The sequence below is a fragment of the Bombina bombina genome, chromosome 7 (assembly GCF_027579735.1).
Source record: "Bombina bombina isolate aBomBom1 chromosome 7, aBomBom1.pri, whole genome shotgun sequence".
Lineage (NCBI taxonomy): Eukaryota > Metazoa > Chordata > Amphibia > Anura > Bombinatoridae > Bombina > Bombina bombina.
Window position 1 is genome coordinate 451,829,771 of NC_069505.1, and position 24,935 is coordinate 451,854,705.

At 44.2% G+C, this 24,935-nt stretch overlaps 1 protein-coding gene across 2 annotated transcripts in view; it reads right to left on the reverse strand.

The window, feature by feature from the left end:
* The window catches only part of LOC128666690 (gastrula zinc finger protein XlCGF26.1-like), a 142,193-nt gene that overhangs the window by 65,746 nt on the left and 51,512 nt on the right, over positions 1-24,935 (reverse strand). For both annotated transcript variants that reach the window (XM_053721424.1, XM_053721425.1), the window contains one exon: positions 13,308-13,412. In XM_053721424.1, coding sequence (XP_053577399.1) covers positions 13,308-13,412 — 105 coding nt within the window. The remainder of the gene's footprint in view (positions 1-13,307; positions 13,413-24,935) is intronic.

Consider the following 24,935-nt stretch of genomic DNA (forward strand, 5'->3'; position numbering starts at 1 on the left):
AGAAAATGATTTTGTATCAAACTTACTATTTACATTTACAGTACCTGCAACTCAAGAATGAGACACAATATACAAGCACACTCACTTGTAACACGTGCCACAGACACAAGTGCACACTCACCTGTAACCTGCAGTCCTCAGACACAACATATGTTACACACTCACCTATAACCTCCGATCCTCAGACACAATACAAGTGCGCACTCACCTGTAACCTGCAGTCCTCAGACACAACATATGTGAACACTCACCGGTATTCCATATATCTCACACACAAGATACATGCAAACTCACCAGTAAACCAAATATCTCAGATACAACACACATGAACACTCACCTGTAACCGTGTCCCTCAAACACATAACAAGTTCACACTCACCTGTAACACACGTCCCTCAGACACATAACAAGTTCACACTCACCTGTAACCCACGTCCCTCAGACACATAACAAGTTCACACTCACCTGTAACCCACGTCCCTCAGACACATAACAAGTTCACACTCACCTGTAACCCACGTCCCTCAGACACATAAGTTCACACTCACCTGTAACCCACGTCCCTCAGACACATAACAAGTTCACACTCACCTGTAACCCACGTCCCTCAGACACATAAGCTCACACTCACCTGTAACACACGTCCCTCAGACACATAACTAGTTCACACTCACCTGTAACCCACGTCCCTCAGACACATAACAAGTTCACACTCACCTGTAACCGTGTCCCTCAAGCACATAAGTTCACACTCACCTGAAACACAGGTCCTTCAGACACATAACTAGTTCACATTCACCTGTAACCCACGTCCCTCAGACACATAACAAGTGCACACTCACCTGTAAACCAAGTCCCTCAGATACATAACAAGTTCACACTCAACTGTAACCCACGTCCCTCAGACAAATAACAAGTGCACACTCACCTGTAACCCATGTCCCTCAGACACATAACAAGTTCACACTCACCTGTAACCCACATCCCTCAGACACATAACAAGTTCACACTCACCTGTAACCCACGTCCCTCAGACACATAACAAGTTCACACTCACCTGTAACCCACGTCCCTCAGACACATAACAAGTTTACACTCACCTGTAACCCACGTCCCTCAGACACATAACAAGTTCACACTCACCTGTAACCCACGTCCCTCAGACACATAACTAGTTCACACTCACCTGTAACCCACGTCCCTCAGACACATAACTAGTTCACACTCACCTGTAACCCACGTCCCTCAGACACATAACTAGTTCACACTCACCTGTAACCCACGTCCCTCAGACACATAACTAGTTCACACTCACCTATAACCCACGTCCCTCAGACACATAACAAGCTCACACTCACCTATAACCTACGTCCCTAAGACACATAACAAGTTCACACACACCTGTAACCCACTTCCCTCAGACACATAACAAGTTCACACTCACCTATAACCTACGTCCCTAAGACACATAACAAGTTCACACTCACCTGTAACCCACGTCCCTCAGACACATAAGTTCACACTCACCTGTAACCCCCGTACATCAGACACATAACAAGTTCACACTCACCTATAACCCACGTCCCTCAGACACATAACTAGTTCACACTCACCTATAACCCACGTCCCTCAGACACATAACAAGCTCACACTCACCTACAACCTACGTCCCTAAGACACATAACAAGTTCACACACACCTGTAACCCACTTCCCTCAGACACATAACAAGTTCACACTCACCTATAACCTACGTCCCTAAGACACATAACAAGTTCACACTCACCTGTAACCCACGTCCCTCAGACACATAAGTTCACACTCACCTGTAACCCCCGTACATCAGACACATAACAAGTTCACACTCACCTATAACTTACGTCCCTAAGACACATAACAAGTTCACACACACCTGTAACCTACGTCCCTCAGACACATAACAAGTTCACACTCACCTATAACCCACGTCCCTCAGACACATAACAAGTTCACACTCACCTGTAGCCCACGTCCCTCAGACACATAACTAGTTCACACTCACCTGTAACCCACGTCCCTCAGACACATAACAAGTGCACACTCACTTGTAACCAATGTACCTCAGACACATAACAAGTTCACACTCACCTATAACCCACGTCCCTCAGACACATAACAAGTTCACACTCACCTATAACCCACGTCCCTCAGACACATAACAAGTGCACACTCACCTGTAACCCACGTCTCTCAGACACATAACTAGTTCACACTCACCTGTAACCCACGTCCCTCAGACACATAACAAGTGCACACTCACCTGTAACCCATGTACCTCAGACACATAACAAGTTCACACTCACCTGTAACCCATGTCCCTCAGACACATAACAAGTTCACACTCACCTGTAACCCACGTCCCTCAGACACATAACAAGTTCACACTCACCTGTAACCCACGTCCCTCAGACACATAACAAGTTCACACTCACCTGTAACCCACGTCCCTCAGACACATAACAAGTTCACACTCACCTGTAACCCACGTCCCTCAGACACATAACAAGCTCACACTCACCTATAACCTACGTCCCTAAGACACATAACAAGTTCACACACACCTGTAACCCACGTCCCTCAGACACATAACAAGTTCACACTCACCTGTAACCCACGTCCATCAGATACATAACAAGTTCACACTCACCTATAACCTACGTCCCTAAGACACAAAACAAGTTCACACACACCTGTAACCCATGTACCTCAGACACATAAGAAGTGCACACTCACCTGTAACCCATGTACCTCAGACACATAACAAGGTCACACTCAACTGTAACCCACGTCCTTCAGACACATAACAAGGTCACACACACCTGTAACCCACGTCCCTCAGACACATAACTAGTTCACACTCACCTGTAACCCACGTCCCTCAGACACATAACAAGTTCACACTCACCTGTAACCCACGTCCATCAGATACATAACAAGTTCACACTCACCTATAACCTACGTCCCTAAGACACAAAACAAGTTCACACACACCTGTAACCCATGTACCTCAGACACATAAGAAGTGCACACTCACCTGTAACCCATGTACCTCAGACACATAACAAGTTCACACTCACCTGTAACCCATGTCCCTCAGACACATAACAAGGTCACACTCAACTGTAACCCACGTCCTTCAGACACATAACAAGTTCACACTCACCTGTAACCCACGTCCCTCAGACACATAAGTTCACACTCACCTGTAACCCCCGTACATCAGACACATAACAAGTTCACACTCACCTATAACTTACGTCCCTAAGACACATAACAAGTTCACACACACCTGTAACCTACGTCCCTCAGACACATAACAAGTTCACACTCACCTATAACCCACGTCCCTCAGACACATAACAAGTTCACACTCACCTGTAGCCCACGTCCCTCAGACACATAACTAGTTCACACTCACCTGTAACCCACGTCCCTCAGACACATAACAAGTGCACACTCACTTGTAACCAATGTACCTCAGACACATAACAAGTTCACACTCACCTATAACCCACGTCCCTCAGACACATAACAAGTTCACACTCACCTATAACCCACGTCCCTCAGACACATAACAAGTGCACACTCACCTGTAACCCACGTCTCTCAGACACATAACTAGTTCACACTCACCTGTAACCCACGTCCCTCAGACACATAACAAGTGCACACTCACCTGTAACCCATGTACCTCAGACACATAACAAGTTCACACTCACCTGTAACCCATGTCCCTCAGACACATAACAAGTTCACACTCACCTGTAACCCACGTCCCTCAGACACATAACTAGTTCACACTCACCTGTAACCCACGTCCCTCAGACACATAACTAGTTCACACTCACCTGTAACCCACGTCCCTCAGACACATAACTAGTTCACACTCACCTATAACCCACGTCCCTCAGACACATAACAAGCTCACACTCACCTATAACCTACGTCCCTAAGACACATAACAAGTTCACACACACCTGTAACCCACTTCCCTCAGACACATAACAAGTTCACACTCACCTATAACCTACGTCCCTAAGACACATAACAAGTTCACACTCACCTGTAACCCACGTCCCTCAGACACATAAGTTCACACTCACCTGTAACCCCCGTACATCAGACACATAACAAGTTCACACTCACCTATAACTTACGTCCCTAAGACACATAACAAGTTCACACACACCTGTAACCTACGTCCCTCAGACACATAACAAGTTCACACTCACCTATAACCCACGTCCCTCAGACACATAACAAGTTCACACTCACCTGTAGCCCACGTCCCTCAGACACATAACTAGTTCACACTCACCTGTAACCCACGTCCCTCAGACACATAACAAGTGCACACTCACTTGTAACCAATGTACCTCAGACACATAACAAGTTCACACTCACCTATAACCCACGTCCCTCAGACACATAACAAGTTCACACTCACCTATAACCCACGTCCCTCAGACACATAACAAGTGCACACTCACCTGTAACCCACGTCTCTCAGACACATAACTAGTTCACACTCACCTGTAACCCACGTCCCTCAGACACATAACAAGTGCACACTCACCTGTAACCCATGTACCTCAGACACATAACAAGTTCACACTCACCTGTAACCCATGTCCCTCAGACACATAACAAGTTCACACTCACCTGTAACCCACGTCCCTCAGACACATAACAAGTTCACACTCACCTGTAACCCACGTCCCTCAGACACATAACAAGTTCACACTCACCTGTAACCCACGTCCCTCAGACACATAACAAGTTCACACTCACCTGTAACCCACGTCCCTCAGACACATAACAAGCTCACACTCACCTATAACCTACGTCCCTAAGACACATAACAAGTTCACACACACCTGTAACCCACGTCCCTCAGACACATAACAAGTTCACACTCACCTGTAACCCACGTCCATCAGATACATAACAAGTTCACACTCACCTATAACCTACGTCCCTAAGACACAAAACAAGTTCACACACACCTGTAACCCATGTACCTCAGACACATAAGAAGTGCACACTCACCTGTAACCCATGTACCTCAGACACATAACAAGTTCACACTCACCTGTAACCCATGTCCCTCAGACACATAACAAGGTCACACTCAACTGTAACCCACGTCCTTCAGACACATAACAAGTTCACACTCACCTGTAACCGTGTCCCTCAGACACATAACTAGTTCACACTCACCTATAACCCACGTCCCTCAGACACATAACAAATTCACACTCACCTGTAACCTACGTCCCACAGACATATAACAAGCTCACACTCACCTGTAACACACGTCCCTCAGACACATAACAAGTTCACACTCACCTGTAACCTACGTCCCTAAGACACATAACTAGCTCACACTCACCTGTAACCCACGTCCCTCAGACACATAACAAGTTGACACTCACCTGTAACCGTGTCCCTCGAGCACATAACAAGTTGACACTCACCTGAAACCCAGGTCCTTCAGACACATAACTAGTTCACACTCACCTGTAACCCACGTCCCTCAGACACATAACAAGTGCACACTCACCTGTAAACCAAGTCCCTCAGACACATAACTAGTTCACACTCACCTGTAACCGTGTCCCTCAGACACATAACAAGTGCACACTCACCTGTAACCCACGTTCCTCAGACACATAACAAGTTCACACCCACCTGTAACCCACGTCCCTCAGACACATAACAAGCTCACACTCACCTGTAACACACGTCCCTCAGACACATAACTAGTTCACAATCACCTGTAACCCACGTCCCTCAGACACATAAGTTCACACTCACCTGTAACCCACGTCCCTCAGACACATAACTAGTTCACACTCACCTGTAACCCACATCCCTCAGACACATAACTAGTTCACACTCACCTGTAACCCACGTCCCTCAGACACATAACAAGTTCACACTCACCTGTAACCGTGTCCCTCAAGCACATAACAAGTTGACACTCACCTGAAACCCAGGTCCTTCAGACACATAACTAGTTCACACTCACCTGTAACCCACGTCCCTCAGACACATAACAAGTGCACACTCACCTGTAAACCACGTCCCTCAGACACATAACAAGTGCACACTCACCTGTAACCCATGTCCCTCAGACACATAACAAGTGCACACTCACCTGTAACCCACGTCCCTCAGACACATAACAAGTTCACACTCACCTGTAACCCACGTCCCTCAGACACATAACAAGTTCACACTCACCTGTAAACCACGTCCCTCAGACACATAACAAGTTCACACTCACCTGTAACCCACGTCCCTCAGACACATAACAAGTTCACACACACCTGTAACCCACGTCCCTCAGACACATAACAAGTTCACACTCACCTGTAACCTACGTCCCTAAGACACATAACTAGCTCACACTCACCTGTAACCCACGTCCCTCAGACACATAACAAGTGCACACTCACCTGTAACACACGTCCCACAGACACATAACAAGTTCACACTCACCTGTAACCCACGTCCCTCAGACACATAACAAGTTCACACTCACCTGTAACCCACGTCCCTCAGACACATAACAAGTTCCCACTCACCTGTAACCCACGTCCCTCAGACACATAACAAGCTCACACTCACCTATAACCTACGTCCCTAAGACACATAACAAGTTCACACACACCTGTAACCACGTCCCTCAGACACATAACAAGTTCACACTCACCTGTAACCTACGTCCCTAAGACACATAACAAGTTCACACTCACCTGTAACCCCCGTCCATCAGACACATAACAAGCTCACACTCACCTATAACCTACGTCCCTAAGACACATAACAATTTCACACACACCTGTAACCCACGTCCCTCAGACACATAACAAGTTCACACTCACCTGTAACCTACGTCCCTAAGACACATAACAAGTTCACACCCACCTGTAACCCACGTCCCTCAGACACATAACAAGTTCACACTCACCTGTAACCCCCATCCATCAGACACATAACAAGTTCACACTCACCTGTAACCCACGTCCCTAAGACACATAACAAGTTCACACTCACCTGTAACCCACGTCCCTCAGACACATAACAAGTTCACACTCACCTGTAACCCCCGTCCATCAGACACATAACAAGTTCACACTCACCTGTAACCCACGTCCCTCAGACACATAACAAGTTCACACTCACCTGTAACCCCCGTCCATCAGACACATAACAAGTTCACACTCACCTGTAACCCCCGTCCATCAGACACATAACAAGTTCACACTCACCTGTAACCCACGTCCCTAAGACACATAACAAGTTCACACACACCTGTAACCCACGTCCCTCAGACACATAACAAGTTCACACACACCTGTAACCCACGTCCCTCAGACACATAACTAGTTCACACTCACCTGTAACCGTGTCTCTCAGACACATAACTAGTTCACACTCACCTATAACCTACGTCCCTAAGAAACATAACTAGCTAACACTCACCTGTAACCCACGTTCCTCAGACACATAACAAGTTTACACTCACCTGTAACCCACCTCCCTCAGACACATAACTAGTTCACACTCACCTGTAACCGTGTCCCTCAGACACATAACAAGTGCACACTCACCTGTAACCCACGTTCCTCAGACACATAACAAGTTCACACTCACCTGTAACCCACGTCCCTCAGACACATAACAAGCTCACACTCACCTGTAACACACGTCCCTCAGACACATAACTAGTTCACAATCACCTGTAACCCACGTCCCTCAGACACATAAGTTCACACTCATCTGTAACCCACGTCCCTCAGACACATAACTAGTTCACACTCACCTGTAACCCACATCCCTCAGACACATAACAAGTTCACACTCACCTGTAACCGTGTCCCTCAAGTACATAACAAGTTCACACTCACCTGAAACCCAGGTCCTTCAGACACATAACTAGTTCACACTCACCTGTAACCCACGTCCCTCAGACACATAACAAGTGCACACTCACCTGTAAACCACGTCCCTCAGACACATAACAAGTGCACACTCACCTGTAACCCATGTCCTTCAGACACATAACAAGTTCACACTCACCTGTAACCCACGTCCCTCAGACACATAACAAGTTCACACTCACCTGTAACCCACGTCCCTCAGACACATAACAAGTTCACACTCACCTGTAACCCACGTCCCTCAGACACATAACAAGTTCACACTCACCTGTAACCCACGTCCCTCAGACACATAACAAGTTCACACTCACCTGTAACCCATGTCCCTCAGACACATAACAAGTTCACACTCACCTGTAACCCATGTCCCTCAGACACATAACTAGTTCACACTCACCTGGAACCCACGTCCCTCAGACACATAACTAGTTCACACTCACCTGTAACCCACGTCCCTCAGACACATAACTAGTTCACACTCACCTGTAACACACGTCCCTCAGTCACATAACTAGTTCACACTCACCTGTAACCCACGTCTCTCAGACACATAACTAGTTCACAATCACCTGTAACACACGTCCCACAGACACATAACAAGTTCACACTCACCTGTAACCCACGTCCCTCAGACACATAACAAGTTCACACTCACCTGTAACCCACGTCCCTCAGACACATAACAAGCTCACACTCACCTATAACCTACGTCCCTAAGACACATAACAAGTGCACACTCACCTGTAACCCACGTCCCTCAGACACATAACAAGCTCACACTCACCTATAACCTACGTCCCTAAGACACATAACAAGTTCACACACACCTGTAACCCACGTCCCTCAGACACATAACAAGTTCACACTCACCTGTAACCTACGTCCCTAAGACACATAACAAGTTCACACTCACCTGTAACCCACGTCCCTCAGACACATAACAAGTTCACACTCACCTGTAACCCCCGTCCATCAGACACATAACAAGTTCACACTCACCTATAACCTACGTCCCTAAGACACATAACAAGTTCACACACACCTGTAACCCACGTCCCTCAGACACATAACTAGTTCACACTCACCTATAACCTACGTCCCTAAGAAACATAACAAGTTCACACACACCTGTAACCCACGTCCCTCAGACACATAACAAATTCACACTCACCTGTAACCTACGTCCCACAGACATATAACAAGCTCACACTCACCTGTAACACACGTCCCTCAGACACATAACAAGTTCACACTCACCTGTAACCTACGTCCCTAAGACACATAACTAGCTCACACTCACCTGTAACCCACGTCCCTCAGAAACATAACAAGTTTACACTCACCTGTAACCCACATCCCTCAGACACATAACAAGTGCCCACTCACCTGTAACCCATGTCCCTCAGACACATAACAAGTTCCCACTCACCTGTAACCCACGTCCCTCAGACACATAACAAGCTCACACTCACCTATAACCTACGTCCCTAAGACACATAACAAGTTCACACACACCTGTAACCCACGTCCCTCAGACACATAACAAGTTCACACTCACCTGTAACCTACGTCCCTAAGACACATAACAAGTTCACACTCACCTGTAACCCACGTCCCTCAGACACATAACAAGTTCACACTCACCTGTAACCCCTGTCCATCAGACACATAACAAGTTCACACTCACCTATAACCTACGTCCCTAAGACACATAACAAGTTCACACACACCTGTAACTTACGTCCCTCAGACACATAACAAGTTCACACTCACCTGTAACCAACTTCCCTAAGACACATAACAAGTTCACACTCACCTGTAACCCACGTCCCTCAGACACATAACAAGTTCACACTCACCTGTAACCCCCGTCCATCAGACACATAACAAGTTCACACTCACCTATAACCTACGTCCCTAAGACACATAACAAGTTCACACTCACCTGTAACCCATGTCCCTCAGACACATAACAAGTTCACACTCACCTGTAACCCCCGTCCATCAGACACATAACAAGTTCACACTCACCTGTAACCCACGTCCCTCAGACACATAACAAGTTCACACTCACCTGTAAACCCCGTCCATCAGACACATAACAAGTTCACACTCACCTGTAACCCCCGTCCATCAGACACATAACAAGTTCACACTCACCTGTAACCCACGTCCCTAAGACACATAACAAGTTCACACACACCTGTAACCCACGTCCCTCAGACACATAACAAGTTCACACACACCTGTAACCCACGTCCCTCAGACACATAACTAGTTCACACTCACCTGTAACCGTGTCCCTCAGACACATAACTAGTTCACACTCACCTATAACCTACGTCCCTAAGAAACATAACTAGCTCACACTCACCTGTAACCCACGTCCCTCAGACACATAACAAGTTTACACTCACCTGTAACCCACCTCCCTCAGACACATAACTAGTTCACACTCACCTGTAACCGTGTCCCTCAGACACATAACAAGTGCACACTCACCTGTAACCCACGTTCCTCAGACACATAACAAGTTCACACTCACCTGTAACCCACGTCCCGCAGACACACAACAAGCTCACACTCACCTGTAACCCACGTCCCTCAGACACATAACTAGTTCACAATCACCTGTAACCCACGTCCCTCAGACACATAAGTTCACACTCACCTGTAACCCACGTCCCTCAGACACATAACTAGTTCACACTCACCTGTAACCCACATCCCTCAGACACATAACAAGTTCACACTCACCTGTAACCGTGTCCCTCAAGCACATAACAAGTTCACACTCACCTGAAACCCAGGTCCTTCAGACACATAACTAGTTCACACTCACCTGTAACCCACGTCCCTCAGACACATAACAAGTGCACACTCACCTATAAACCACGTCCCTCAGACACATAACAAGTACACACTCACCTGTAACCCATGTCCCTCAGACACATAACAAGTTCACACTCACCTGTAACCCACGTCCCTCAGACACATAACAAGTTCACACTCACCTGTAACCCACGTCCCTCAGACACATAACAAGTTCACACTCACCTGTAACCCATGTCCCTCAGACACATAACAAGTTCACACTCACCTGTAACCCATGTCCCTCAGACACATAACTAGTTCACACTCACCTGTAACCCACGTCCCTCAGACACATAACTAGTTCACACTCACCTGTAACCCACGTCCCTCAGACACATAACAAGTTCACACTCACCTGTAAAGTTTAGGAGAAAAAAGAGGGCGCTAAAAGCTAAGTTCTCACCACACTTGGTCAAATAACAGGAAATACAAATACAAAAATTGAACTGAATACCTTTACTAACAGTAAAATACAATTGATTACAACATTACACATTAATGTGTAATGTTGTAATCAATTGTATTTTACTGTTAGTAAAGGTATTCAGTTAAATTTTTGTATTTGTATTTCCTGTTATTTGACCAAGTGTGGTGAGAACTTAGCTTTTAGCGCCCTCTTTTTTCTCCTAAACTTTGTTTTCTTCGTGACAGTCTTGGGGTGACTGTTTTAGAGTGGCCTTGTTCTCTTTTAGCTATTAGCGCTATACTCCTGTGTTCATCTGCCCACACTCACCTGTAACCCACGTCCCTCAGACACATAACAAGTTCACACACACCTGTAACCCACGTCCCTCAGACACATAACAAGTTCACACTCACCTGTAACCTACGTCCCTAAGACACATAACAAGTTCACACTCACCTGTAACCCACGTCCCTCAGACACATAACAAGTTCACACTCACCTGTAACCCCCGTCCATCAGACACATAACAAGTTCACACTCACCTATAACCTACGTCCCTAAGACACATAACAAGTTCACACACACCTGTAACCCACGTCCCTCAGACACATAACAAGTTCACACTCACCTGTAACCCACGTCCCTCAGACACATAACAAGTTCACACTCACCTGTAACCCCCGTCCATCAGACACATAACAAGTTCACACTCACCTATAACCTACGTCCCTAAGACACATAACAAGTTCACACACACCTGTAACCCACGTCCCTCAGACACATAACAAGCTCACACTCACCTATAACCTACGTCCCTAAGACACATAACAAGTTCACACACACCTGTAACCCACGTCCCTCAGACACATAACAAGTTCACACTCACCTGTAACCTACGTCCCTAAGACACATAACAAGTTCACACTCACCTGTAACCCACGTCCCTCAGACACATAACAAGTTCACACTCACCTGTAACCCCCGTCCATCAGACACATAACAAGTTCACACTCACCTATAACCTACGTCCCTAAGACACATAACAAGTTCACACACACCTGTAACCTACGTCCCTCAGACACATAACAAGTTCACACTCACCTGTAACCAACTTCCCTAAGACACATAACAAGTTCACACTCACCTGTAACCCACGTCCCTCAGACACATAACAAGTTCACACTCACCTGTAACCCCCGTCCATCAGACACATAACAAGTTCACACTCACCTATAACCTACGTCCCTAAGACACATAACAAGTTCACACTCACCTGTAACCCACGTCCCTCAGACACATAACAAGTTCACACTCACCTGTAACCCCCGTCCATCAGACACATAACAAGTTCACACTCACCTGTAACCCACGTCCCTAAGACACATAACAAGTTCACACACACCTGTAACCCACGTCCCTCAGACACATAACAAGTTCACACACACCTGTAACCCACGTCCCTCAGACACATAACTAGTTCACACTCACCTGTAACCGTGTCCCTCAGACACATAACTAGTTCACACTCACCTATAACCTACGTCCCTAAGAAACATAACAAGTTCACACACATCTGTAACCCACGTCCCTCAGACACATAACAAATTCACACTCACCTGTAACCTACGTCCCACAGACATATAACAAGCTCACACTCACCTGTAACACACGTCCCTCAGACACATAACAAGTTCACACTCACCTGTAACCTACGTCCCTAAGACACATAACTAGCTCACACTCACCTGTAACCCACGTCCCTCAGACACATAACAAGTTTACACTCACCTGTAACCCACATCCCTCAGACACATAACAAGTGCACACTCACCTGTAACCCATGTCCCTCAGACACATAACTAGTTCACACTCACCTGTAACCGTGTCCCTCAGACACATAACAAGTGCACACTCACCTGTAACCCACGTTCCTCAGACACATAACTAGTTCACACTCACCTGTAACCCATGTCCCTCAGACACATAACTAGTTCACACTCACCTGTAACCCATGTCCCTCAGACACAGGTGCACACTCACCTGGGCTGATACTGTCTTTGTTTTCCAGATCTGGGGCTCCAACTTGACGCCTCACACACAGATCTTCTGTTATCTGAACTTTCACTATATCAGCGCTATCTTCATCTGCACAAATAAAGCAGATTCAGTTTTTATATCACATTATCTAGTGTTTATGTCACATGATCTAGTTATTATGTCACATGATCTAGTTATTATATCACATGATCTAGTTATTATATCACATGATCAAGTTATTATATCACATCATCTATAGTTTATGTCACATGATCTAGTGTTTATGTCACATGATTTGGGGCGCGATCCGATAAAGATAGCAGTTTGTGGCGCAAGCGAGGGAACCCCCGCCGCCCGTAGTTTCAGCTCGCAACTCGAGCTATCCCATATACGGCGCCGTCAGAGGCTAAAGTGCCGTAAGTCTGACAAACCAGCGATGTCCAGAAATCTGCGTAAGTACAAATTTCTGGAGTCGCCGGTGATTTACGGCACTTTAGAAACTGCCGGCGCCTACAAAACCTGACTAAGTTATTAAATCACCCGTACTGTCTAACACACCTCCCAAACATAGCCCGACACGTCTAACCCTCTATCCGCTATCCCCCCTCACTATCCTAACAATAAAAAATGTATTAACCCCTAAACCGCCGCTCCCGGACCCCGCCGCCACCTAATAAAGTTTTTAACCCCTAAACCGCTGCTCCCGGACCCCGCCGCCAGCTATATTAAATCTATAACCCCCTAATGTGAGCCCCTACCCCGCCGCCATCTACCTTACCTACCCCCTAAAGTGAGCCCCTTACACCGCCTCCATCTACCTTACCTACCCCCTAAAGTGAGCTCCTACCCGGCCGCCATCTATTTTAAAAATATTAACCCCTAATTTAATCCCCCTACACCGCCGCCGCCTATATTAAACACATTAACCCCTAATCTAATCCCCCTACACCGCCGCCAGCTATATTAACTATATTAACCCTAATTATATTAGGGTTAATATAGTTAATATCGTTATTATATTATATATATTAACTATATTAACCCTAATTATATTAGGGTTAATATAGTTAATATCGTTATTATATTATATATATATTAAGTATAATAACCCTATCTAACTCTAACATCCCTAACTAAATTCTTATTAAAATAAATCTAATTAATATTAATATTATTAATTAAAATATTCCTATTTAAATCTAAACACTTACCTATAAAATAAACCATAAGATAGCTACAATGTAATTAATAATTACATTGTAGCTATTTTAGGGTTTATATTTATTTTACAGGTAACTTGGTATTTATTTTAACTAGGTACAATAGCTATTAAATAGTTAATAACTATTTAATAGCTACCTAGTTAAAATAATTACCAATTTACCTGTAAAATAAATCCTAACCTAAGTTACAAATGCACCTACACTATCAATAAATTAAATAAACTACAAATATCAAAACTAAAATACAATTAAATAAACTAAACTAAATTACAAAAAAAACAAACACTAAATTACAAAAAAATAAAAAAAGATTACAAGATTTTTAAGCTAATTACACATATTCTAAGCCCCCTAATAAAATAATAAAGCCCCCCAAAATAAAAAAATTTCCCTACCCTATTCTAAATTAAAAAAGTTAACAGCTCTTTTACCTTACCAGCCCTTAAAAGGGCCTTTTGCGGGGCATGCCCCAAAGAAAACAGCTCTTTTGCCTGTAAAAAAAAAAACACAATACCACCCCCCAACATTACAACCCACCACCCACATACCCCTATTCTAAACCCACCCAAACCCCCCTTAAAAAAACCTAACACTACCCCCCTGAAGATCTCCCTACCTTGTCTTCACCCAGCCGGGCAGAACTCTTCATCCGATCCGGGCGATGTCCAATCAAGCGGCAGAGAAGTCTTCTTCCATCCGGGCGATATCTTCAATCAAGCGGCAGAGAAGTCTTCTTCCATCCGGGCGAGGTCTTCAAGCAAGCGGCAGAGAAGTCTTCTTCCATCCGGCGATGTCTTCAAGCAAGCGGCAGAGAAGTCTTCTTCCATCCGGCGATGTCTTCAAGCAAAGCGGCATTAAGCGGAATTAAGGTAGAAAAATCTGATTGGCTGATTGAATCAGCCAATCAGATTCAAGTTCAATCCGATTGTCTGATTGGTTCAGCCAATCAGATTGAACTTGAATCTGATTGGCTGATTCAATCAGCCAATCAGATTTTTCTACCTTAATTCCGATTGGCTGCTAGAATCCTATCAGCCAATCGGAATTCGACGGACGCCATCTTGGATGACGTCATTTAAAGGTACCTCATTCCTCATTCAGTCGTCGTGCCGGATGGATGCTCCGTGGCGGAGGAGCGAAGAAAGAAGATTGAAGATGCCGCTTTGCTTGAAGACATCGCCGGATGGAAGAAGACTTCTCTGCCGCTTGCTTGAAGACATCGCCGGATGGAAGAAGACTTCTCTGCCGCTTGCTTGAAGACATCGCCCGGATGGAAGAAGACTTCTCTGCCGCTTGATTGAAGACATCGCCCGGATGGAAGAAGACTTCTCTGCCACTTGATTGGACATCGCCCGGATCGAATGAAGAGTTCTGCCCGGCTGGGTGAAGACAAGGTAGGGAGATCTTCAGGAGGGTAGTGTTAGGTTTTTTTAAGGGGGGTTTGGGTGGGTTTAGAATAGGGGTATGTGGGTGGTGGGTTGTAATGTTGGGGGGTGGTATTGTGGGGGTTTTTACAGGCAAAAGAGCTGTTTTATTTGGGGTATGCCCCGCAAAAGGCCCTTTTAAGGGCTGGTAAGGTAAAAGAGCTGTTAACTTTTTTAATTTAGAATAGGGTAGGGAAATTTTTTTATTTTGGGGGGCTTTATTATTTTATTAGGGGGCTTAGAATAGGTGTAATTAGCTTAAAAATCTTGTAATCTTTTTTTATTTTTTGTAATTTAGTGTGTTTTTTTTGTAATTTAGTTTAGTTTATTTAATTGTATTTTAGTTTAGATATTTGTAGTTTATTTAATTTATTGATAGTGTAGGTGTATTTGTAACTTAGGTTAGGATTTATTTTGCAGGTAAATTGGTAATTATTTTAACTACGTAGCTATTAAATAGTTATTAACTATTTAATAGCTATTGTACCTAGTTAAAATAAATACCAAGTTACCTGTAAAAATAATTATTAATTACATTGTAGCTATCTTATGGTTTATTTTATAGGTAAGTATTTAGATTTAAATAGGAATATTTTAATTAATAATATTAATATTAATTATATTTATTTTAATAAGAATTTAGTTAGGGATGTTAGAGTTAGATAGGGTTATTATACTTAATATATATATAATATAATAACGATACTAACTATATTAACCCTAATATAATTAGGGTTAATATAGTTAATATATATAATATAATAACTATATTAACTATATTAACCCTAATATAATTAGGGTTAATATAGCTGGCGGCAGTGTAGGGGGATTAGATTAGGGGTTAATGTGTTTAATATAGGTGGCGGCGGTGTAGGGAGATTAAATTAGGGGTTAATATTTTTAAAATAGATGGCGGCGGGGTAGGAGCTCACTTTAGAGGGAAGGTAAGGTAGATGGCGGCGGTGTAAGGGGCTCACTTTAGGGGGTAGGTAAGGTAGATGGCGGCAGTGTAAGGGGCTCACTTTAGGGGGTAGGTAATGTAGCTGGCGACGGTGTAGGGGGATCACATTAGGGGGTTATACTTTTAATGTAGGTGGCGGCGGGGTCCGGGAGCGGCGGTTTAGGGGTTAAATACTTTATTAGGGATTGCGGCGAGGGATCGCGGTTGACAGGTAGATAGACATTGCGCATGCGTTAGGTGTTAGGTTTTATTTAGCAGATCGCGGTTGACAGGTAGATAGACATTGCGCATGCGTTAGGTGTTAGGTTTTATTTTGCAGCTAGTTTAGGGAGTTACGGGGCTCCAATAGACAGCGTAAGGCTTACTACGGCTGCTTTTTGTGGTAAGTAAGATTTCTCCATTTTCGCCACGTAAGTCCTTACGCTGTATATTGGATACCAAACTGCGCAGGTTTGGTATACCTGCCTATGGCCCAAAAAACTACGGGCGAAGGCAGAAATATACGAGCGTAACTTCTAGGTTACGCCGTATATAGGATACCAAACCCGCGCAAAATTCGGCGTCGACGGCTTTTGCGGGCGACGCTGCATATCGGATCGGGCCCCTGGAGTTTATGTCACATGATCTAGTGTTTATGTCACATGATCTAGTTATTATGTCACATGATCTAGTTATTATATCACATGATCTAGTGTTTGTCACATGATATAGTGTTTATATCAAATGATCTAGTGTTTATGTCACATGATCTAGTGTTTATGTCACATGATCTAGTGTTTATATTACATAATCTAGTGTTTATATCACATGATCTAGTGTTTATAAGTTTGTGTATTTCCCAGACAGAGAATAGCACCAAATACACAAACTGATACTTTCCCTCAATAAGTCTACTTTTTAATTTAAAGGGACATGAAACCTATTTTTTTCCTTTTATGATTCAGATAGATCATGCGGTTTTAAACAACTTTCTAATTTGTTATTATTCTTAAAATGTCTTCATTCTCTTGGTATCTTTTGTTGAAAAACAGGGACGTAAGTTTAGGATCGTGCACATGCCCAGAGCACTATATGCCAGCAGTTTTTTTAACTGTATACTCTGTCTGATTCACATAATACATTTTTTTTGGTTTCATATCCCTTTAAGGCCTTTATTTGTTGCTGTGCTCCGCTAATACCAGTAAGAGAGCAGTAAGTAACTGTGTGCACAGCCCCAGCACTTATAAACCAGACAGTAAACTACATGAGAGCAGTGAGTAACTATGTGCACAGCCCCAGCACTTATAAACCAGACAGTAAACTGTAAGTAACTGTGTGCACAGCCCCAGCACTTATAAACCAGACAGTAAACTACATGAGAGCAGTGAGTAACTGTGTGTACAGCGCCAGCACTTATAAACCAGACAGTAAACTACATGAGAGAGCAGTAAGTAACTGTGTGCACAGCCCCAGCACTTATAAACCAGACAGTAAACTACATGATAGCAGTACGTAAATGTGTGTACAGCCCCAGCACTTATAAACCAGACAGTAAACTACATGAGAGAGCAGTATGTAACTGTGTGCACAGCCCCAGCACTTATAAACCAGACAGTAAACTACATGAGAGAGCAGTAAGTAACTGTGTGCACAGCCTCAGCACTTATAAACCAGACAGTAAACTACATGAGAGAGCAGTAAGTAACTGTGTGCACAGCCTCAGCACTTATAAACCAGACAGTAAACTACATGAGAGCAGTAAGTAACTGTGTGCACAGCCCCAGCACTTATAAACCAGACAGTAAACTACATGAGAGCAGTAAGTAACTGTGTGCACAGCCCCAGCACTTATAAACCAGACAGTAAACTACATGAGAGAGCAGTAACTGTGTGCACAGCCCCAGTACTTATAAACCAGACAGCAAACTACATGAGAGAGCAGTAAGTAACTGTGTGCACAGCCCCAGCACTTATAAACCAGACAGTAAACTACATGAGAGAGCAGTAAGTAACTGTGTGCACAGCCCCAGCACTTATAAACCAGACAGTAAACTACATGAGAGCAGTGAGTAACTATGTGCACAGCCCCAGCACTTATAAACCAGACAGTAAACTGTAAGTAACTGTGTGCACAGCCCCAGCACTTATAAACCAGACAGTAAACTACATGAGAGCAGTGAGTAACTGTGTGTACAGCGCCAGCACTTATAAACCAGACAGTAAACTACATGAGAGAGCAGTAAGTAACTGTGTGCACAGCCCCAGCACTTATAAACCAGACAGTAAACTACATGATAGCAGTAAGTAAATGTGTGTACAGCCCCAGCACTTATAAACCAGACAGTAAACTACATGAGAGAGCAGTATGTAACTGTGTGCACAGCCCCAGCACTTATAAACCAGACAGTAAACTACATGAGAGAGCAGTAAGTAACTGTGTGCACAGCCTCAGCACTTATAAACCAGACAGTAAACTACATGAGAGAGCAGTAAGTAACTGTGTGCACAGCCTCAGCACTTATAAACCAGACAGTAAACTACATGAGAGCAGTAAGTAACTGTGTGCACAGCCCCAGCACTTATAAACCAGACAGTAAACTACATGAGAGCAGTAAGTAACTGTGTGCACAGCCCCAGCACTTATAAACCAGACAGTAAACTACATGAGAGAGCAGTAACTGTGTGCACAGCCCCAGTACTTATAAACCAGACAGCAAACTACATGAGAGAGCAGTAAGTAACTGTGTGCACAGCCCCAGCACTTATAAACCAGACAGTAAACTACATGAGAGAGCAGTAAGTAACTGTGTGCACAGCCCCAGCACTTATAAACCAGACAGTAAACTACATGAGAGCAGTAAGTAACTGTGTGCACAGCCCCAGCACTTATAAACCAGACAGTAAACTACATGAGAGAGCAGTAAGTAACTGTGTGCACAGCCCCAGCACTTATAAACCAGACAGTAAACTACATGAGAGCAGTAAGTAACTGTGTGCACAGCCCCAGCACTTATAAACCAGACAGTAAACTACATGAGAGCAGTAAGTAACTGTGTGCACAGCCCCAGCACTTATAAACCAGACAGTAAACTACATGAGAGAGCAGTAAGTAACTGTGTGCACAGCCCTAGCACTTATAAACCAGACAGTAAACTACATGAGAGCAGTAAGTAACTGTGTGCACAACCCCAGCACTTATAAACCAGACAGTAAACTACATGAGAGAGCAGTAAGTAACTGTGTGCACAGCCCCAGCACTTATAAACCAGACAGTAAACTACATGAGAGTAGTAAGTAACTGTGTGCACAGCCCCAGCACTTATAAACCAGACAGTAAACTACATGATAGAGCAGTAAGTAACTGTGTGTACAGCCCCAGCACTTATAAACCATACAGTAAACTACATGAGAGCAGTAAGTAACTGTGTGCACAGCCCCAGCACTTATAAACCATACAGTAAACTACATGAGAGTGCAGTAAGTAACTGTGTGCACAGCCCCAGCACGTATAAACCAGACAGTAAACTACATGAGAGAGCAGTAACTGTGTGCACAGCCCCAGCACTTATAAACCAGACAGTAAACTACATGAGAGAGCAGTAAGTAACTGTGCGCACAGCCCCAGCACTTATAAACCAAACAGTAAACTGCATGAGAGAGCAGTAAGTAACTGTGTGCACAGCCCCAGCGCTTATAAACCAGACAGTAAACTACATGAGAGAGCAGTAAGTAACTGTGTGCACAGCCCCAGCGCTTATAAACCAGACAGTAAACTACATGAGAGAGCAGTAAGTAACTGTGCGCACAGCCCCAGCACTTATAAACCAAACAGTAAACTGCATGAGAGAGCAGTAAGTAACTGTGTGCACAGCCCCAGCGCTTATAAACCAGACAGTAAACTACATGAGAGAGCAGTAAGTAACCGTGTGCACAGCCCCAGCACTTATAAACCAGACAGTAAACTACATGAGAGAGTAGTAAGTAACTGTGTGCACAGCCCCAGCACGTATAAACCAGACAGTAAACTAAATGATAGAGCAGTAAGTAACTGTGTGCACAGCCCCAGCACTTATAAACCATACAGTAAACTACATGAGAGCAGTAAGTAACTGTGTGCACAGCCCCAGCACTTATAAACCATACAGTAAACTACATGAGAGTGCAGTAAGTAACTGTGTGCACAGCCCCAGCACTTATAAACCAGACAGTAAACTACATGAGAGAGCAGTAAGTAACTGCGTGCACAGCCCCAGCACGTATAAACCAGACAGTAAACTACATGAGAGAGCAGTAACTGTGTGCACAGCCCCAGCACTTATAAACCAGACAGTAAACTACATGAGAGAGCAGTAAGTAACTGTGCGCACAGCCCCAGCACTTATAAACCAAACAGTAAACTGCATGAGAGAGCAGTAAGTAACTGTGTGCACAGCCCCAGCGCTTATAAACAAGACAGTAAACTACATGAGAGAGCAGTAAATAACTGTGTGCACAGCCCCAGCGCTTATAAACCAGACAGTAAACTACATAAGAGAGCAGTAAGTAACTGTGCGCACAGCCCCAGCACTTATAAACCAAACAGTAAACTGCATGAGAGAGCAGTAAGTAAGTAACTGTGTGCACAGCCCCAGCGCTTATAAACCAGACAGTAAACTACATGAGAGAGCAGTAAGTAACCGTGTGCACAGCCCCAGCACTTATAAACCAGACAGTAAACTACATGAGAGAGTAGTAAGTAACTGTGTGCACAGCCCCAGCACGTATAAACCAGACAGTAAACTACATAAGAGAGCAGTAAGTAACTCTGTGCACAGCCCCAGCACTTATAAACCAGACCGTAAACTACATGAGAGAGCAGTAAGTAACTGCGTGCACAGCCCCAGCACTTATAAACCAGACAGTAAACTACATGAGAGAGCAGTAAGTAACTGTGTGCACAGCCAGAGCACCTATAAACCAGACAGTAAACTACATGAGAGCAGTAAGTAACTGTGTGCACAGCCCCAGCACTTATAAACCAGACAGCAAACTACATGAGAGAGCAGTAACTGTGTGCACAGCCCCATCACTTATAAACCAGACAGTAAACTATATGAGAGAGCAGTAAGTAACAGTGCGCACAGCCCCAACACTTATAAACCAGACAGTAAACTACATGATAGAGCAGTAAGTAACTGTGTGCACAGCCTCAGTACTTATAAACCACACAGTAAACTACATGAGAGAGCAGTAAGTAACTGTGTGCACAACCCCAACACTAATAAACCAGACAGTAAACTACATGAGAGAGCAGTAACTGTGTGCACAGCCCCATCACTTATAAACCAAACAGTAAACTACATGAGAGAGCAGTAAGTAACTGTGTGCACAACCCCAACACTAATAAACCAGACAGTAAACTACATGAGAGAGCAGTAACTGTGTGCCCAGCCCCAGCACTTATAAACCAGACAGTAAACTACACGAGAGAGTAGTAAGTAACTGTGTGCACAGCCCCATCACTTATAAACCAGACAGTAAACTACATGAGAGAGCAGTAAGTAACTGTATGCGCAGCCCCAACACTTATAAACCAGACAGTAAACTACATGATAGAGCAGTAAGTAACTGTGTGCACAGCCACAGCACTTATAAACCAGACAGTAAACTACATGAGAGAGCAGTAAGTAACTGTGTGCACAGCCCCAGCACTTATAAACCAGACAGTAAACTACATGAGAGAGCAGTAAGTAACTGTGTGCACAGCCAGAGCACCTATAAACCAGACAGTAAACTACATGAGAGCAGTAAGTAACTGTGTGCACAGCCCCAGCACTTATAAACCAGACAGCAAACTACATGAGAGAGCAGTAAGTAACTGTGTGCACAGCCCCAGTACATATAAACCAGACAATAAACTACATGATAGAGCAGTAAGTAACTGTGTGCACAGCCAGAGCACATATAAAGCATACAGTAAACTACATGAGAGAGCAGTAAGTAACGGTGTGCACAGCCCCAGCACTTATAAACCATACAGTAAACTACATAAGAGAGCAGTAACTGTGTGCACAGCCCCAGCACTTATAAACCAGACAGTAAACTACATGAGAGAGCAGTAAGTAACTGTGTGCACAGCCCCAACGCTTATAAAAAAGACAGTAAACTACATGAGAGCAGTAAGTAACTGTGTGTACAGCCCCAACACTTACAAACCACACAGTAAACTACATGAGAGAGCAGTAAGTAACTGTGTGTACAGCCCCAGCACTTATAAACCAGACAGTAAACTACATGAGAGAGCAGTAAGTAACTGTGTTCACAGCCCCAGCACTTATAAACCAGACAGTAAACTACATGAGAGAACAACAACTGTGTGCATAGCCCCAGCACTTATAAACCAGACAGTAAACTACATGAGAGAGCAGTAAGTAACTGTGTGCACAACCCCAACACTACCAGACAGTAAACTACATGAGAGAGCAGTAACTGTGTGCACAGCCCCATCACTTATAAACCAGACAGTAAACTACATGAGAGAGTAGTAAGTAACTGTGTGCACAACCCCAACACTAATAAACCAGACAGTAAACTACATGAGAGAGCAGTAACTGTGTGCACAGCCCCATCACTTATAAACCAGACAGTAAACTATATGAGAGAGTAGTAAGTAACAGTGCGCACAGCCCCAACACTTATAAACCAGACAGTAAACTACATGATAGAGCAGTAAGTAACTGTGTGCACAGCCTCAGTACTTATAAACCACACAGTAAACTACATGAGAGAGCAGTAAGTAACTGTGTGTACAGCCCCAGCACTTATAAACCAGACAGTAAACTACATGAGAGAGCAGTAAGTAACTTTGTTCACAGCCCCAGCACTTATAAACCAGACAGTAAACTACATGAGAGAGCAACAACTGTGTGTACAGCCCCAGCACTTATAAACCAGACAGTAAACTACATGAGAGAGCAGTAAGTAACTGTGTTCACAGCCCCAGCACTTATAAACCAGACAGTAAACTACATGAGAGAGTAGTAAGTAACTGTGTGCACAGCCCCAGCACTTATAAACCAGACAGTAAACTACATGAGAGAGTAGTAAGTAACTGTGTGCACAGCCTCAGTACTTATAAACCACACAGTAAACTACATGAGAGAGCAGTAAGTAACTGTGTGTACAGCCCCAGCACTTATAAACCAGACAGTAAACTACATGATAGAGCAGTAAATAACTGTGTGCACAGCCTCAGTACTTATAAACCACACAGTAAACTACATGAGAGAGCAGTAAGTAACTGTGTGTACAGCCCCAGCACTTATAAACCAGACAGTAAACTACATGAGAGAGCAGTAAGTAACTGTGTTCACAGCCCCAGTACTTATAAACCAGACAGTAAACTACATGAGAGAGCAGTAAGTAACTGTGTGCACAGCCCCAGCACTTATAAACCAGACAGTAAACTACATGAGAGCAGTAAGTAACTGTGTGCACAACCCCAACACTAATAAACCAGACAGTAAACTACATGAGAGCAGTAACTGTGTGCACAGCCCCATCACTTATAAACCAGACAGTAAGCTATATGAGAGAGCAGTAAGTAACAGTGCGCACAGCCCCAACACTTATAAACCAGACAGTAAACTACATGAGAACAGTAAGTAACTGTGTGTACAGCCCCAGCACTTATAAACCAGACAGTAAACTACATGAGAGAGCAGTAAGTAACTGTGTGCACAGCCCCAGCCCTTATAAACCAGAAAATAAACTACATGATAGAGCAGTAAGTAACTGTGTGCACAGCCTCAGTACTTATAAACCACACAGTAAACTACATGAGAGAGCAGTAAGTAACTGTGTGCACAACCCCAACACTAATAAACCAGACAGTAAACTACATGAGAGAGCAGTAACTGTGTGCACAGCCCCATCACTTATAAACCAAACAGTAAACTACATGAGAGAGCAGTAAGTAACTGTGTGCACAACCCCAACACTAATAAACCAGACAGTAAACTACATGAAAGAGCAGTAACTGTGTGCCCAGCCCCAGCACTTATAA